This window comes from Choloepus didactylus, chromosome 2 (assembly GCF_015220235.1).
Source record: "Choloepus didactylus isolate mChoDid1 chromosome 2, mChoDid1.pri, whole genome shotgun sequence".
NCBI lineage: Eukaryota > Metazoa > Chordata > Mammalia > Pilosa > Megalonychidae > Choloepus > Choloepus didactylus.
Genome location: NC_051308.1, coordinates 118640001 through 118659071, shown reverse-complemented (window position 1 = coordinate 118659071; position 19071 = coordinate 118640001). Strand labels below are relative to the sequence as shown.

At 38.0% G+C, this 19071-nt stretch overlaps 1 protein-coding gene across 4 annotated transcripts in view; it reads left to right on the top strand.

The window, feature by feature from the left end:
• The window catches only part of CHD1L (chromodomain helicase DNA binding protein 1 like), an 89852-nt gene extending 72394 nt beyond the window's left edge, over nt 1–17458 (top strand). For 3 of the 4 annotated variants that reach the window (XM_037826209.1, XM_037826207.1, XM_037826210.1), the window contains 9 exons: nt 1693–1858; nt 7186–7334; nt 8170–8333; nt 11730–11935; nt 13067–13165; nt 14380–14450; nt 15106–15220; nt 16023–16131; nt 17087–17458. In XM_037826209.1, coding sequence (XP_037682137.1) covers nt 1693–1858; nt 7186–7334; nt 8170–8333; nt 11730–11935; nt 13067–13165; nt 14380–14450; nt 15106–15220; nt 16023–16131; nt 17087–17165 — 1158 coding nt within the window. In that variant the 3' untranslated portion in view covers nt 17166–17458. The remainder of the gene's footprint in view (nt 1–1692; nt 1859–7185; nt 7335–8169; nt 8334–11729; nt 11936–13066; nt 13166–14379; nt 14451–15105; nt 15221–16022; nt 16132–17086) is intronic. The other variant, XM_037826208.1, reaches the window with a different exon arrangement.
• Nucleotides 17459–19071: the final 1613 nt, after the last annotated feature.

Genomic DNA, 19071 nt, shown 5'->3' with positions numbered 1-19071 from the left:
TCTTAGTTGTTTCAATGAAAATGCATAACAGTAGAATGAAGTAGGTACTAGTTTTATCCCCGTTTTAAGTAATTTACAGAAGGTCATTCAGAGTTGGGACTCCAGTTGAAGCATTCTCTAACCTCCAAGCACATGCCCTTAATTATTTTAATATATTGCATCTCATAACTGCATGTAGCCCCATAATAACTAAAACTCATCACAAGTGAGCATTATTAAGGAAAACAGGAAGCAAGCTTAAATACAAGGTGGGCTGAAGGGAGGACTATTCCTTATAATAAATAGTTGGCTTTCTGCTATTTTTGGTGACAGCTGCCAAAGCTGGTTTCTTTGGTTATGTATACTAATGTTAAATATAAATATATCCAAGAGTGTTTTTGTTTAGGTGAGCTGAGTTTTTTGTTTCAAGCTGTTACAGAATACCATAAGCTTTCCAATCACTCAAAATAAATGGCTTGGAGAAAACTGATCCAGTCTAAAAAGGACAAGATGAAAATGAGGAGCCAAGATGTGAAGCCAGCATGCTTCAAAATCTCATAGTGTTTAGGGAGGTACAAAATTGGAAGTAGGAATCTAAAGCCAGGAAAAACTATATGAGCTTTTTGGGTGGTTCCTACAACCTGGGGAATAGGCCAAGGGTATGTTAGAGAGAAATAAGGGAAGAGAAACAGAATAGTGTGTCGCTAGAGGGGTATCCAGGAAGATGACAATTGAGGAAAGGCCTTTGGGTCTGACGATCAGGAATTGATACTGGTCTTTATAAAGGTGGTTTCCATAGAACACTGTGATAGGAATCCTAATTGCCAAAGGAAAGCAAGTTAGTAGAGGAGAAGTATCCTGTGTAGCTTTCTCTTTTCAAGAACTTTAACAGTCAAAACAAGGAGGTCACAGAGTGGCTAATGGGGACTCCTGACTTCTACCAGGAATGGCTGTGAAAAAGAGTCAGTGAAAGGTGCTAGAGAAATGTAGGAAATTGCTGTTTCCCTTAAAAAAAAAAAGAATCTCATAAATTTTGTCATGGAGAATTGTCAAAGTCAACAACTCTAATCATTTGTCACCTCTTTGCTTACTCATTGTTCAAATAAAATATTAGCCAAGATATTATTTATGGGAGTTTATTTGAGCAGTTTATAATTCATGAATTGGACAGCATCCAAACCACACTTGGAAAGGAGCTCTACTGAGGAGGTATGAAGGAGGAGCTTCTATAGGGCAAATGCAGAAGCAAGCGAGGAAATATTATGATTGGCTTACATTAAGTTTCCATTTTATATAGGGAGGGTCTTACAGAGTAGGGAGCAGACATACATTGATTAGTATGGTAGGCTTGTCCATCCTGATAAGCTATCTGCTGGACTGATTTATAACCAGATGTTGCTTATCTGCAATTCCATAGGGTGCATTTCATTGTTCCATTTTCTTGGAAAGCCCCTGCAGGTCAGTTGTTTTGATCTTTCATGGAAAGGGGTCCCTCCCAGCAATACCCAGTGCAGGTGGCCATTTTATTTTACTTAACACAACCATCCAACTGTTATACACCTCTGCTTGGTATCATCTATGATGGGCAGAGAAAAAACGCATCTGTCAAGGGAAGAAGCGTGCCTGGTGTCACTGAGCCACTTAGCACATCACTGATATCCCAATGTTTTTCTTCATGGAGCTAACTGGACTTTTTTGTTTTCTCCATTCAAGTTGACTGAGATACTCAAATTTGGTTTGGATAAACTGCTATCCTCTGAGGGGAGCACCTTGAATGAAATTGACCTGGAGTCTATACTGGGAGAAACAGAAGATGGCCAGTGGATCTCTGATGCCATGCCTACAGCAGAAGAAGGAAGCAGAGAGCCAGAAGAGGGAAGTAAGTTGGAGATGAGAGCAGAACAAATGGTACAGTCACCTCAGGGTAGAATATGACTGGGATGAATCCCCAGAGAAAGTCCTGGATTCTGTTTCCTGGAACATCTTTTTCCTATCCAGTCCTATTCTCATTTTAGGCCCACTGCTTAAGCCCTGTCTAGTTCAAGACCTCTTTCTAGGCTGACTGAAAATAAGTCTGGCTGTTCCCTTGTAGTTATACTTTGATTCCATGAATATTAATGCTAATAGTAGTAGCAGTCTCATGGATTTTAATTTGTACTTTTCCTCCTTAGTTGCTAGCATCTTCTTTTTTGTTTATTGGTAAGTGCCATCCTCAGTATGGTACTTGGCACATACTGATTCTGAATAATAGTGATTTGATTTTTTAAATAACAGCTAATGCTGATTGAGCATTTCTTGTGTGCTAGGCACTGTCATGTGCTTTACATCTATGTTATCATTTTACCTTCACAATACCCCATGAGATGTAGGGGTATTTAAAAATTTTAAACTTTTAGTGAAGCAATACATGTAAATATTCTTAAATGCCAAATAATAAAATATTTATGGTGAGACATAGCAGTCCTCTGTCCTACCCCCTTCCCCTCTCTAGTCCTTCTTCCAAGGATAAATACTTCCAACTCTTCTGTTTCCCATTTCTTGCCTTCATATATGTAAATTATATATTTATGCTGCCTTTTTTTTTATTTATCAGTTTCCATTTATCCATCAGTTTCCAACTATGGTAAATAGTTAGCTTTTCTATGCTATCCTCTACACAATCCCCAGGGTAATTATATCACAGTATTTGGTTAGCTCAGTAATCAGTATTTACGTTATTATGACTGTGCACATCTTCATTGATGAACTGACTTTTGCCATGAAATTAATAGTTGCTAGTTGCTCTGTCCTCTGTCACATTCCTATCATTCATATTTCCTGTACTATCCAATGTATCAACTTCATTTTTTTTTTCCTGGGAAATTTTCTTCTCAGACCCTTGGTTCTCTCTCTGGACTGATTGCTCACTAGATAGCTTAGATAGTGTTGTTCCGGGACTTGTCTTTGCTGTACTCCTGTATTGGATCTTCCTTCAAGGATCCTGTGATTTTTTTTTGTTTTCCCTTACCATCTACCACTCTAATTTTTCTGGTGCTCATCATTCATTAGCTTCCTAAGAAAGAAAGAGTACATGAGAGAGAACTTTTGTTTCTTTGCTTGTCTGAAAATACCCTTACTAAACTGTTGAACTTGATTGATAACTTGCCTGGATAAAGAATTATGGTTAGATTGTAATAATTTCACCTCAGAATTTTTAAGACCCAGTTCCACTGTGTTTTAGATTCTGATGTTCAAAATTTGGTACAATTCTGATTCCTGATCTTTCTCTAGTCTCTCTCTCTTTCTTTCTGTTTTTTTTTTTTTTTTTTTTTGAGACTGTTAGCATCCTCTGTTCCTCCCTGGTATTTTGAAATTTCATGATGTAGTCTCTTTGTGTGGGTTTTATTCACTGGGAAGGTTGCTCAGTGATTTCCTGTACCTGCCCCTGGCCTTGGTGTTCCAGAGCTCTTCCTGAACATGCCTATGGACCTGGCCCCTGGGCTTTGTGGTACTGAGCTACCCCTGCCCCTGGTCCTAGTCCCTGGGCTTGGTGGTCCTGTCCTCCTCTTGCACCTACCCCATTCCTGCCCCTGGGATCATTGATCCTGAACTTTCCCTGCACCTGCCCAGGCTCCAGGTATTGAGCTCCCCCTGTACCTGTCTTTGCACTTGTCCTTTCAGGGATTCTTTTTTAATAAAAAAACACAAGTCTTTTAATTCTTAGAAATGCTTCTGTATTATTTCCTTGATTTTTCCCTTCATTTTCTCTATTTTCTCAAATGTCGGGCATTTCTGTTTCTTTCTAATTTTTTTTATCCCCTAGGAGATTTCTTGACTTTTAATAAAAATTTTTACTTTAAACCCACAGAAAAGTTAAAAGAATAGTGAAATAAACACTCAGATACCCTGGATTCATTAGTTTTCAACATTTTGCAACATTTGCTTTATCTGTTTTAGTGTATACCTTTCTTCTGCTGACCCATTTTAAAGTATAGTAAATGATGTCTCATTCCTAAATACTTCAGCATGCATCTCCTAAGGACAAGATTATTCTCCTCCAGAACTCCATTATTGTATTGATTTTAAAATATTATTTAATATGCAGTCCATATTCTTATTTCCCCGGTTGTCCCAAAATAACGTCCTCTGTAACTGTCTTTATTTTTTCTATCTAGAATCCAATTGAGGATCACAGTTTACATTTAGTTGTCAGGTCTCTTTAGTCTTCATTAATAAAGTAGAACAACCTCCTAGCCTTTTTTTTTTTCTTTCATGCCATTGACATTTTTGAAGACTTTAGGCCAGCTGTTTTGTTGAACATCCCACAATTTGGATTTGTCTGATTGTTTCCTCATGAGTAGATTTGGGATAAACATATTTGTAATAATACTACATAATGTAGTATACTTCCTGTTGCATAACTGAGGAGGCATACATTGTCAGTTTCCTTCATTTTTTAAATGTAATTTTATTCAAATATATTCATATACTATACTGTCATCCAAAGTGTCCAATAATTGTTCACAGTTTCATCATACAGAGTTTGCTTCATTTTGATGATGCAAAGTTTGATCCCTTGGATAAAGCAGTGTCCACCAGATTTCCCCAGTTTAAAGGTGACTTTTCTTCACGTTTGTAATTATCAAGCATTCTGTTGGCTGGTACTTCTAGACCTTAATAATATCTTGCTCCCCAAGAACTTTTCACCTAATGCCTTTTTAGCATCCATTGATGATCTTTACCTGAATCAGTCATTATTGGTTACAAAATGATGATTTTCTAATTCTGTAATTCCTTCTTTATATATTATTTTGCGTTTTTCTTCACAGAAGAGCTTTCCATTTCCCACCTTCTCACTTTTTTTTTTTTTTTAAGTATCACTGGAATCGTGGTTTCTTTTTAAACCAATATGTTGTAACTTGTTACTTTTATTATTTATTTTGATGCTCAAATTATCATAAATTTGGTTAGAGGGAGCCCCTTTAAGTCAGTTCTTATGTTCTTTAGACATGTCCTCATTAAACTTGAGTGCTTCCATGCTTTCTGGCAAAATAAGATATTCTAGTACAATTCCCTGCTTTAGAAATCAGCCATGTCCCTGAAGATCTTATTTGCTTTTAGTGGGGAATAATATTTAGAAACCAAGATCTTTGCACTAGGCATATCATATGTCACTAGAATCACACTGATGTTAGGTCCTTTCAGTGAACAGAGCCAGGAAATAAGTAACTTAATATGTGGATGGATGGATGGATAGATAGATAAGTAGGTGGGTAGGTAGGTTTTGTTTTATTTTGTTTTAATCTAATCATGATGCCCTTAATCCAAATCTAATATCTCTGGGTTTTTTCTTATTTACCCCTATCCTACATTTGTAGCCTTCTTATCCCAAAATGAAAGCTACCAATAACATCAATATGTTTACTCAATTGCTCTGTCTTACAGTACACACAAAAATAGTTTCAGTATTAGTACATCCACACCACATTAAACTTATTAACAACAAACTTATTAAGTAAAATACAAGTTTTCTTTGTAATTATTTGGCCCTTTGAATATATTCCACTAGGCCTATGGTATCCAACTTCCTCTTGGCTGCAGAGTGAAGACAAGAAGCATAATTAAAAATAATAAAAATAAATATAAAAGAATAATAATTAAAGCAGCCCCAATCAAAATAGAAAACAGAGTGGCATTATCTTGAATGCCAGGGTTTTTTAAAATGCACGTTTGTAAATTGAGACATGCATGCATTACGAAGCTACATATGTTGATCATATTCAACATTTCTCAGCTCTTTATTTTTTTCCCCCACTTGTTGATAGAGCATCTCATTGAAAGCCCCCTACTGATTTAATTAGCAAATGCCAATTAGAGTTACAGCTGGTTGGATTTGGGTATAAGTGTGAAGCAATTGATCTCTTAAGAACAAAAATATTTTGCTTTCATACTCTCCAGGGAAAACATACTTATAGCTGATTTTAGTAATGTTATGAAATACATTCTTATGGTAACATGTGCTATTAAATATGCTTCACTTTAGAATAATTATCTTACCTATCTATGGCTGCTAGTCTTGGTTCTTCATTACTTCTATTTATAACTTGAGTCCCGATCTTGGCAGCTCACCCAACCTCTTTGAACCTTTGTTTCCTCATCTGTAAAATAGTGATATTAATGTAAAAATCAAGTGTGATAATAGCTGTGAAAATGCTCTGATAGCATAAAGTGCTATTCATGATTATACTACTATCGTTATTGTTATTACCATACTTATTTTGTTAGTTGGCCTATTATCTCTCCACCCTTTAATAGACCCAGTGATATACTGAAAAAAGCACCACAGACCTTTAGAGTCAGAAAATCCTGCCTTTATTAGCAGTGAGAATTGGGAACTCCCTTAATCCCTGTCAGAGCCTCAGTTTCCCTTTTCTTAAATGGGTTGATAATACCAGAATTGTGGTGAGGATCATGCAAATGTTCTAAATAATGTTGCAAATCCAAGGGATTATTTTTATGATTCTTTATTTTCTTTTAGATTTTCCGTCTTTTTCCTTCTAATATTACAGAAAAGGGGATAAAGCACTGAATTATATATTTGAATGTGGTTAAAAGGGGAACTATTAGGTTGGATATATGGTACTAGAATAAAAATTTTTTAAAAATTCCTGGAACTGCACAACACAATGAACCATAAATTAAACCATGGATTATAGTTTATAGTACAATTGTAGAAATATGCTTTCATCAACTGTAACAAATGTATCATACCAGTGCAAGGTGTTAATAATAGAGTAGTATATGGGATTCTTGTATTTTATGCATGATTGTTCTCTAGACCTACAACTTCTCTAATTAAGAAAAAAGAGTTCGTATTAAAAGTATGTTAGGAATAGAAAAGTATGTTCTCATCTTTTATTAGGTGATCTTAATGTCAATGAGATGTATGTTGAAGAATGTTTGGAATGAATGAGTGATGAATGACCCATCTTGGGCTGGACTGAAAGGATTTTAGCCATGTTCTCTTCTTTGATAAATAATGTCTGAGACCCCCACATAGAACCCAAATCAGTGAGATCAGAAATGAAGCACCCTTATCATAAGCTAGTTTTAGCCTATTTATAGAATATAGGCTGAGTTTTCTTGTTCGCCCTAGTTATTGCTTTGAATAGAATTGATTCATTTTTCTTTAATATCTAACATTTCTCTTGTGTTTTATTTTCTTAGAAAACCATATGTACTTATTTGAAGGTAAAGATTATTCTAAAGAGCCCAGTAAGGAAGACAGAAAATCATTTGAGCAACTGGTGAATCTTCAGAAAACACTTTTGGTGGAAACTAGTCATAAGGGCCGGTCACTCCGAAATAAAGGCAGTGTAAGAACTATTAATTTATGTAAAGGAATAATTTTTTTCAAACTGTCATCCAAAGAGAACAAAAGTTGATGCTGGGAGTGATTTGTTAAGAAATAAGTATATAAGTGGTTTGTTGAAATGTACATTTAATTAACTGTACCCTAATACAAAGCTATGTAAAAACTTAGCATTGAAAAACATTAACAAGGAGATTATATTGTACTGTTTAATGCAGGTGAAAGCAGGCCTGTCCACCTAAGCCACCCCTGACAAGATCACTATATTACACAAGAGTACCATACCCTGCTGCTGATAATTGTGACCCTATGTCACCAAGAGAGGATGTTAGTCATGAATAATATATGTAATGTGTACAGTGTTGGGTATATAGTATGTGCTTATTAAATGTTAGCTATCATTAAGAGAATTATGATGTTGAAATATTGTGTTTAAGAAAGAAGAGGAATACACTGAAGGAAGGTTTCCATTAAAAATGGTTAGACCTAAAAAGGCATCCTGCAAGGTATGCTTTCAATTAAAAAAAAAAGTTACTTTTCTGAAGTGCCTTATTTTTAATGCAATGAATTAAAATGATGTAAACATCAAAATGAGGTCTCCCATTTTGTCAGGTCTTTGGTTGAGTTTATCCTGGTCATGATACCTATGAGGACTATTATATAAACAGTAAACAGCAGTGTTTTGTCACCACATTGTACTACACAGCATGGTATGGAGATGTTTTGTGAAATGTCAAGTGTGTTGCTTCCATACAAAGAGTGTTTTATGGATGAATGAAACTCCTGGAGGAACAGGCCATGGCTGGCCTTCCTGGTTATGGATCTTGTTCTTTCTACAGGTTCTCATCCCAGGCCTTGTGGAGGGGTCTAACAAAAGGAAGCGAATCTTGAGCCCAGAAGAATTAGAGAACAGAAGGAAGAAAAGAGAAGAGGCAGCAGCCAAGAGAAAGACACTAATAGAAGAGAAGAAAAGGAAAAAGGAAGAGGCTGAGCATAACAAAAAGTATGTCTGTATCGTTGATCAAGCTGAGGGGCACGTATTGGTATTAAAATACTTTTTTAAATTAAATGTACCATTTTAGCCTAATTAAGTGTAAAGTCCTGAGTGCTTAAGGGAGAGAAGATACATTTTGTTGAAACAAGAAGATTTTAAGATTTTATTGAAGCTGTCTGATAAAAAGTAGTTTATGAGGGGAGGGGCAAAATAATGGCATAGAGAGGAGTGGAATTTAGTTAGTCCCCTGGAACAACTAATAAGCAATCAGTAACAACTAGTAAATAATCTGGAACAACTGCTGGGGGATGACCATGACTATCCACACATTGTACACCAACTTGGATTAGGTGGACTGGCTAAGATCGCAGCATAAAATCTGTAAGTAAAAACTGTGGAACCGTGCCGGGGGTCCCCTCCCCCACGGCAGGCTGAATTGCAAGCCCTCGCTGTGGGAGAAACCAGCATTCCCAGAGCCAGCGAATATAGCTTAGCTCAGTGCCAACTGGGATTTTAATTAATAAATGTGGACTGCTGAATACAAGCTACAAACATAGACAAAACCCCTAATAAGCAGTTAGAGGCCTTTAAAGATGACTGACCTTAAAGAGTCAGAAAGACCAGGGCTCTCTCTGACCTATGGGCGAAACTGGGGGGCCGTGAACTGGCTTTCTTTCCCTTTCTTTCTCAACCTGAGTGGTTCAGTGGAGACAGCCTCAGCCATTTTCAGTTCTCAGCGCTCTGACCCAGACAGGGGTGGAGATAACAGAAGCACCAATTCAAATGCAGAAGATAACTCCCTAGGGGGTGTATCTTCCCTAAGAGGAAGGAGGTGGCGCTCAGCTCTAGGGCCAGCCTTCCCTTCAGAATTCAGACCCCAGACCCCGGCAGGGGAAACAGCCAAGACATAAACTAAAGGGGCCACACCTCCTTGCACTGGTCAGGAGCAACAGGCTGACAGGCGCCACCTGCTGGGCAGGTTAGGAAAAGCACGTCACTAGAGGCCTCCCATGAAAGCCTGTTTTTCTTGTAAGATTTGCCCTGAATATAACCCCACTCTGAGACCTGAACCCATTCTGGTCCAGGAAAATCTGATTGGGGCAACCAAGGAAACCAGATGCCTAGACAACAGAAAACTACAAATTACAATAGGAAAAACAAAGATATGGCCCAAAGGAACAAACTTACACCTCAATTAAGATACAGTTGAGATATTGTTTCACTTTAATGCAACAATCAGTTAAAGATTTTCAAAAAAATATGCTAAATCAAATAAAAAACAAAATCAGTTCAGGGAAGATATGGCAAAAGAAATGAAGGATGTAAAGAAAACACTGGGTGATCATAGGATAGAAATCGAAAATTTGAAAAAACAACTGGCGGAATCTATGGAAATGAAAGGCACAACACAAGAGATGAAAAACACAATGGAGACATACAACAGAAACCTCAAGAGGCAGAAGAAAACACTCAGGAATTGGAGGACAGGACATCTGAAATCCTACACACTCAAGAACAGATAGGGAAAAGATTGGAAAAATATGAGCAACATCTCAGGGAATTGAATGACAAATTGAAGTGCATAAATGTATGTGTCATGGGTGTCCCAGAAGGAGAAGAGAAGAGAAAAGGAGCAGAAGCAGTAATAGGGGAAATAATCAATGAAAATTTCCCATCTCTTATGAAAGAAATAAAATTACAGATCCAAGAAGTGCAGTGTACTGCAAACAGAATAGCTCTGAATAGACCTGCACCAAGACACTTAATCAGATTATCAAACCTCAAAGACAGACAGAATCCTGAAAGCAGCAAGAGAAAAGCGATCCATCATATACAGAAGAAGCTTAATAAGACTATGTATGGATTTCTCAGTAGAAACCATAGAGGCAAGAAGGAAGTGGTGTGATATATTTAAAATATTGAAAGAGAAAAACTGCCATCCAAGAATCCTATGTCCGGAAAAACTGTCCTTCAAATATGAGGGAGAGTTTAAAATATTCTCTGACAGATAGTGAGTGAACAAGATACCTGCTCTACAGGAAATACTAAAGGGAGCACTACAGACAGAAAGGAAAAGATAGGAGTAAGAGGCTTGGAACACAACTTTGGGTGATGGTAGCACAGCAATGATAATAGAGACACCATGGATAATCTCTGAGAATAATTCTCAAATCTCAGTATATAACCAGTAATCAGGTACTGTAAGTTCCTTTTTAAAAAACATCTCTCTTATACCTCCTCTCCTTCCTATCCTCATAGCCAGTACCTTGGTCTAGGGACCAGCTATAACTCCTACATGGGCTAAAACATTAGCTCATTTTTTTTTAATGAGAGAAGTTGTAGGTTTACAGTAAAATCACAGAAAATTCAGAGTTTCCGTAGATCTCTCCTATTAGTGTGGTACATTTGTTTACAACTGCTGAAAGAATATTATTCTAATTGTACTATTAACTATCAGCCTGTGTTTACAATTAGGTTTCACTGTTTGTGTTTGTACAGTCCTATGTTTTTTAAAGATTTTTTTTCTAGTAACATATTCAACCTAAAATTTCCCCTTATTAACATATTCAAATATATAATTCAGAACTATTAAGTACCTTCACAGTGTTGCACTACCATCACCACCATCCAAAACTTTTCCATCACCCCAAATAGAAACTCGGTATAATTTAAGGATTAAGTCTCTGTGGTAGTTTGAAGTTGTTATGTACCCCAGAAAGGGCCATGTTCTTTTAATCCATTCCCATGGGTGCAGACCTTTTGTAGGTGGGACCTTTTGATTAGGTTATTTCAATTCAGATGTGACCCACCTCATTCAGGGTGCGTCTTAATCCTTTCACTGGAGTCCTTTATAAGAGAGATGAAATTTAGAGAAGCTCATAGGAAAAAAACCTGGATAAGGTAGGAGAAGACCCACAGAAGCCAAAGAAGCCACTGGAACAAGAAACTGAAAGCAATGAAACCCTGGAGAGGTGGACCAGCAGACATTGCCATGTGCCTTGCCATGTGACAGAGGAACCCTGGATGCTGACAGCCTATCTGAATTCCGAGTCCAGGTATCACCCTGTTGGTGCCTTGAATTGGACAGTTTCACAGCCTAACAACTGTAAATTGTAAATTAATAAGTCTCCATTATAAAAGAAAAAAAAGTAGTTTACATGAGCATTCCCTTATAGTCATATTCTTAAAAGCAAGGTGTTCAGTGGATGCTCAGCAGTTTTGAAGTGTAGTCATGAAGCAGTTAGGCTAATCACTAAGACAAGTAAGCAGAAAATCTCAATCAGGGCAAGTTTCTAATTTCATTTCCACTTGGCATTTCTTGTTTTTGACTAGCAATACAAAATGTGTTCCAAGAGAAATTGTGATGGGTCTGGTTAATTTCTCTTTCTCTCTGGCCTGATACAGGATGGCCTGGTGGGAGTCCAACAATTACCAGTCATTCTGCCTGCCTTCTGAGGAGAGCGAACCAGAGGAGCTCGAGGATGGGGAAGATGAGAGCTCTGCTGAACTGGATTACAAAGACCCAGACTTGACCTCAATCAAGTATGTTAGTGGTGATGTCACCCACCCTCAGGCTGGGGCAGAAGATGCTCTCATCGTTCACTGTGTAGGTACGAGAAGTGGTACTGGCTGGAGGTGGGTTACAAGTCTTTATGGTGCCAAGGACTGTTAAGGATGAGGCAGAACCATGACCTAGGGGTGATGGTCCAGTACAGTATTGTCTGATCAAAATGCATGGAGTTTAAAATCAAGTGAGTTAGGTTAGACTCTTGACTCTCTCATTTAACTGATAGAGTTACCTAACCTTCTGAGCCTCAACTTTCTTATCTGTATAATGGGATAATATCTGCCTTATCCTCTTCACAGAGTTTTTAGGATAGTGAAATGAGGTAACATCTGTAATACTAGAGACTCTTTGAAAAGAGACAAAACTCCAAACATGTTCCCACCCAGAACCTTTGCACTTTTTACTACTTCTTCCTGGACCCTTCTTTCCCTAAATAGCCATATCAAGTATGTTCAAATGTCTGTTTCTCAGAGAGGTCTTTCCTGATTGCCTCATACAAAATACAAAACAGACCTTATCCCCACCTCTCTATTACTCTCTTCCTGCCTTCTTTTATTTTATTACACATACCACCACCTGACATTATTAAATATTTATTTGCTTATTTGACTTTCTCATTGCACTAGAAAATAAGCTTCATGGGAGCAGGGATTTTTTTTGTCCACTGCTGTATCACTGGTGCATAGAACAGTGCCTAACACACAGTACTTGCTAGCAAATATTTGTAAAATGATTGAATGAATGAAAAACTATAAATTCAAGGTACTAAGCATCTGTTGATAAGTCACTTAACCTTTCCTTTTGCTTACCCGTAAAATGAGTTGTGTACTGTTGTGTTACTAGTTCTTCACTTTACTCTCTTTATTATGTTACATCTACTGTCCTTCCTTCGTCAGTTATCTCCCAGGATTTACAGTTGCACCACAGATTTTGCTCCCTCAGAATACTAATTTTTGAGATGTTTTCCTCTTATGATGACCAAGTGTATCTTCCAGAAAACCTAAACATCTTTGGAAAGTCCAGTCCATGATATTCCTAGATAGGATATTTTTAATTCTCTTTGAAAAATCAGTCTTATAACAAGCCTATTTGGTGTGTCTTTGTTTTTTATTTGCTTTTTTTAAATTGTGGACTGGACTTCCTGCAGATGAAAAGTTTTTCTTTATTCTCTCAGATGACTCGGGCCGCTGGGGCAGAGGTGGTTTATTCACAGCTCTGGAAACACGGTCAGCTGAGCCAAGAAAAATATATGAGTTGGCTGGGAAAATGAAAGGTAAGAAGTGAAGCAGAGGGCATGGTTAGGGATAGGATAAGAGAAGAGAAGACACTTAGGACAGTGCTAGATAAAGGATCAGAAGAACTGGTTAGGGTCTGAATCCTGTCATTATTAGCTAGTTGTTACATGACCCTGAAGCAGTCCCTTATCCTCTCTGTGCCTGTTTTCTCATCTGTAATTCTTGAGTAATATTTGTCCTACCTATCTCATGGGATTCTAGTGAGATAATGAACGTGCAAGTATTTTGAAAAATGTCAATCCCTGCATACATGTCAAAGTATTGGCAAGAAAGTCATTTTGCTGTTTACCAAACTCAATCCTATCTTCGTAAAGGAATATCTCATGAAAATGTCAGAGACCTGTGGGAGAGAAGTCAGACACACCTTTAAAATGCTAATAAGAACTTAGCTTTGGTGCTGAGTGGAAAAAAGTTACATTATGAACTGAGTACACTCTGGGGCACTACACTCTCTAGAGACAGAGGTATGTATAGCTGTTGGGGACCACGGGAATGGTATTCTCCCTTGGCATAGAGAAGGGAAAAGGGCACCTCCTGTTAAGTGCAGGGATCAAAATAGCAAAAGGAGTCAACTTATTACTGCGATTCTTTCCTGGGGGACTTGAGAGACTAAGGACCTTGTCCAATAGAGAAGGACCCTTCCTTTTTCTTAGAGATTGGCTTTTCCTAATTCTTCAATCCAGTTCTCTAGAGTTGAACATAATGTAAGGTCTTAGAATAGATACTTTTTCTTTTTAAACAAATTACTGAAAGCAGGGTTTAATACATTTGGAAATAATCAGCACAGACTTTGATATTGATTGGGCAGTGGGAAAAGCAGAGAACCCAGGAGAGGTCAGAGGTAGAGTGCAGTCTCACATTACCTCCACCCCTGCTCCCAGAATCCTCTGGGCTTTGGATTCACTCTCTGATGCCTGCAGGGGTATTTTGTTGGCAGCCTCCAAGGATCACTGAATTAGGAGATTTAAAAATTTGGGATTGAAGCCGATGAATACCTAGGCTAAAGTGGTAATGAGAGTGAGAAAAGGGAGAGTGAGAATGATTTGGAAGGAAGAAAAAGGGTAGGATTTGAAAGCTAATTTGATTTGGAAAAGGCAGGGTATAAGAAGGATTCAGAATAGTCCCTTTTCTGTGGTCTCAACCTTTAGAGACCTTAATCTTTTTTCTGTTGATCCTTTTTATTTTACCTCAGACTTGAGTCTGGGAGGTGTCCTTTTATTTCCTATTGATGATAAAGAGTCAAGAAACAAAGGACACGATTTGGTAAGTAATAAACATCTCTTTTCAAAGCTTGTTTTTAAAAAACATAGAAACAGGATTGGATTCCCAAAATTTGGCTTACATCATTGTCTCTTGATGTAAGAGACATCACTGGCTCCTGCCCCTGCTTGCCACTCCAGCAGGTTGGGTCTCACACCCCACTGCAGCTGTAGTTCCTTAACACTCCGGCTGTGCCTCACTTAGCTGGGAGATGTTTAGCATTTTGTCCTCACAGAAATTGTTTGAATAGAGATGGAATGCTTGTCTTAGGAGTTGTGGAGCTTACTCAAACATCAGCTAGAGGGCTGGTGTACAATTACCTTTAAAGTCCTTTCTACTCTTAAAATTCTGAAAAATTCCTTCCTTACCTTTGAGAGCATTTAGAAAGCACAGTTTATGTTGGACTCTGGTTTTAATATATCTTAAAAAGAGGAAGATAAGCCCATTTAAAGTTACCACAGAATAAGATAAAACAGTTATGATGGGGTATGATGTTGGTAGGACATGGCTCTTCAGCCAGAACATCCAAAAGAGATGGAGCCAAATCCCAGAGTGACCAGTAAAGAGCTGTACCTGTAGGAGACTGCTCACTCCCCTTCTACAGGGACAATGTAGCCATTTAATGTCATGTCAGCTATTTAGCGATTGTTCTTCCTAGTTGGCCTTGATTGTGGCTCAGCACCGTGATCGCTCCAATGTCTTGTCTGGCATTAAGATGGCAGCCCTAGAAGAAGGCCTGAAGAAGATATTTTTAGCAGCAAAGAAAAAGAAAGGTAAGCTTTTCCATCTGTGCTCAGAAGTAGATGTATTTCTGTCCCAGGCATGTGATGTGATGATTGTTTGAAGGGAGATGAAAATGTCAGGGATGTGATGTGATGATTGTTTGAAGGGAGATGAAAATGTCAGGGCTCCATTCAGTAGGCATGGTAAATGTAAATCCCAATGTGAAAGACCACAGAAGTAATGACCACATCATCTTGTGTTCCTGTAGCCCTTTTCCTTTCCAAATCACCTTCATGTCCATTATCTCTGTGGCCTATCTCCATCCACTGGGTTGTTGTATTAGGATATTACAGATGAGGAAGTAAAAATAGAGATGAAGTAACCTGGCTATATGCAGTTGGGAAATGCTGTTTATAATAAATATCCCCTCTTGGAGAGTCATAGTCCATATTAGCAGACAGAACACAGAAGGAGTTTAATTTTGTTTCCAAAACCCGGTATATCTCAGAGTTGGTTGAATGATTCACTTATTAAAGAATCTTTGCTCGTTTTAATTACGTCTCCAACATTGATCATATTTTCTTTCCATTATACCTACTTAATTCCAAAGACTGTGAGTTCTTGTGTTCAACAGAATTTTTTAATTTTCCCTATTAAAATCTTTTCCCAGAATTTTTTTTGGCATTATAATTGGATGTTTGGGTGAGAGAGTCCATGATTATAGACATTTTGTCCATTGGAAACCACAAAGTGACTCTGAATATAGATTATTTCCTCCCGTCTGTATTTTATACCCATCAATCAATTCCAGATGAGTGAAGAACATCATCATCTGTTCATTTTTTCTAATAGCAAGTGTCCATCTTCCACGCATCGGACATGCCACGAAGGGTTTTAACTGGTATGGAACTGAGCGTCTTATTCGGAAATATTTAGCCACAAGAGGCATTCCAACTTACATGTATCCTTTTGTGGTTTTATTAGTGCTGTCCTCAGCTAAAAAGGGAAAATGTGTTGCATTTTATGGTATCACTGGTTAATCCAAGGCCAAGTCATCTCCTGCCCCTCTCTTCACTCTGCCACTCTTCAATGAGACAAAAACAAAGAAACTCGAACTTCTTTATCTTCAAGGAGATAAATGCATCCAAGCATTTCTGGATGCCAATAGCCAAATTAAGTTAAAGGAAAGGAAGAACTAATTGAACTATTGCCATTTGATAATGTATTGAGTCCTTTTCTGGAGATTTGTCAGGCCTGCAAGACCAAGTTTAATATGTTCACTAAAAAAAAAAAAACAATTAACTTTAACAAACAAGCAAACAAACCAGAAGTGAACTACTTTATTTCTGAATTTATTAGATGTATTTTTAAGGGACAGTGTGAAATTCATTTTCATCATTAGGTCATACCTAGTTTTGCTAGACTAATATTTTCTACTAATGACTCCCGTGCTATATGAGAGAGAATTGTCAGAAAAATAAGAAAACCTTGAAAATATAGTATTTTGAGATACAAGAGGAGAGGGTTTGAGTCCAAATCGCTAGAAGAAGCTGAATTGATCCCAAGTACTATAATCATACAGAAGTGCCATTTTTTTTACTTAAATACTTGTTGAAATTTTTACTCAGTATTTTCAAGATATTTAAATCACTATAAAAAACTTAGAGCAGTCATATTTTATATATGTTACTGCATAACTCAAGCAGTATCAAGAGTTTTAGTATAGCATAATGACAGCAGTAATAAGTGCTGACAACACGGAAAGCATTTATGATATGATGAAAGGGAATTAAGGCATACTACTTAAGGAGTGCTTATTTCAATAATTAGTAAACTAGAGAACTGAGAACTAGTTGTTTTTATAAAGTTGATTTTAAAATGATGAAATATGTCTTCCTTGACAACATCCTTATCAGATATTACTTCCCTAGAAGCAAGGCTGCTGTCCTTCATTCACAATCATCGTCTACTACCTCAAGAAAGATGGTGCCTTAATAATTGGCCCAGCATCAGATCCACCCTTTAGCAACCAACTGATAAGATATGACTTGTCCAGAGCTATTGTAATAGAGTATTTCAAAAAGGAATTGTGATCTGGTGGGCCTCTGAGATATTGTTTTTTGTTTGTTTGTTTGTTTTTTATTCTGATTTTGTTCTGGATATATTACTCTGATTTGGTACCTGTAATACAGGAATGTATGGTTTATTCAGGAAGCCTTTTTGGCAGCTTGCCAGGACCCCAATATCCCTAGTTAATTGTATAATAATAAATTTTCTATCTTAATGTTTTCATTGCTTTTTTCCCCCTCAATCTAGTTTTCTGCCCATCCACCAGACTGATTTCTTTACACAAGGAAAGGCTATATGAACCATGGAGAAATTGAAACGTAATAGGAGAACAGGTGGCTGTGGGAGATAGAAGCACCTTCAGTTACACCATGCCTTGGAAAAGAGAATGCTGAGGCAGAGGCTGAGGAGTGAGATTCCTGATCCAGACTAGTGGAGCCCCTCCCTGGCCCTTCTTTTCTTACTGCTCAGCCTTAAGATCTGGAAAAAAAACACGATTGGTCTAGAGGCCTGTGAAATGTGACTTCAAAAAGCAGAGGATCACCATTCTAGTACCCACTAAGCCCAGTTCAGCTACAAAAAGTAAGGGAATGGTGAAAATGGCACAAAGCCAACCCATCATGACTAGTGGTATTGGTGAGGGCACAGGACTGCGAATCACTTACAGAGTCATGGGGGGAAGACGGTAGCTTGTAGCATTTCCCACTTCTGTACATGAAGTCTCAGTCTTGGCTGACTGTCCTCAACCAGCCTGATTTCTGCTGCCCTGATTTTTGCACACCCTGGGTGCTACAGGGAAAGAGAAGCCTCAGCCCTGGGCCCTTGATTCAGAGAACCATCTACTGGGGGACTCAGAGCCAGCACTACAACCTTCTAAGGAAAATGGTACTTTTAGCACGAGGGTTGTACTGTTCTATTTGACTCCTTCCCCCACACCTTCACTCTTCAGTAGTTTAGCATCTGTGCTGAAGACCTATTAAACCTTACATTCGTGGTTCTGTAATTTTCTCTCCTTAGACTTGCATCCATTTTCATTGCCTCCTATCTACTACGCTTACCACCAGCCTTAACACCACACACCTAGGTTATTATAATAACCTTAACCTCCTGACTGGCATCTTTGTCTTAAGTCTCTCCTATAATAGAGGCAGAATTGGAACTAAAAAAAAGGAAGAATGTAGTGACCTAATAATGCACAGGTAAGTTGCCATGCCTTCAGAAGCAGCTGGAGTACAAATGGGCAGAGTATTAGCAAACTGCAGTGAAAACTTGATTGTGCACTGTGCAAAAGCTGTATACCCTCTCTAAAAGCTGTACTCACTTCTGATAGCAGAGTGCATAGGGCTAGCTATGAATGTTTCTGAAAATCTGAAAGAAGCAGCAGTGCAGGGACTTAACTCCCTAAGGGAGCATAGGTGGTCTTTTCAGGGGCACAGTTGTTTTTTGGAGAGAGAGCTTTTTTCATTCCACACTCTGACACCATGCTCCAGCCATGTGTGCTTTGCTCTCTGGTTAGAGCCTCTGGCCCATGAACCTTTGTCTCAATAAGATGGGCAAAACAACACAGAAGGAAATCAGAAAACTAATTATAGTATTTCAAAAGTGCCTGGCACAGTTTTGAGGGCATGGCTAAAAACTCTCAATTCTCCTTTGCAGGCAGTTTTCAGTGTCCACAACCCAACCACTTTCCTTATTGGGTTCCAACACTCCTGGGTTGCAATGCATACACTTAACTGCCCAGAAGCCCCAGATATCAAACGTCTAGGAATGACCTCTTCTCTCTAGAGCCTGAGGAATTATTCAAAATGTCCAATCCAAAAAAAACCCATAAACC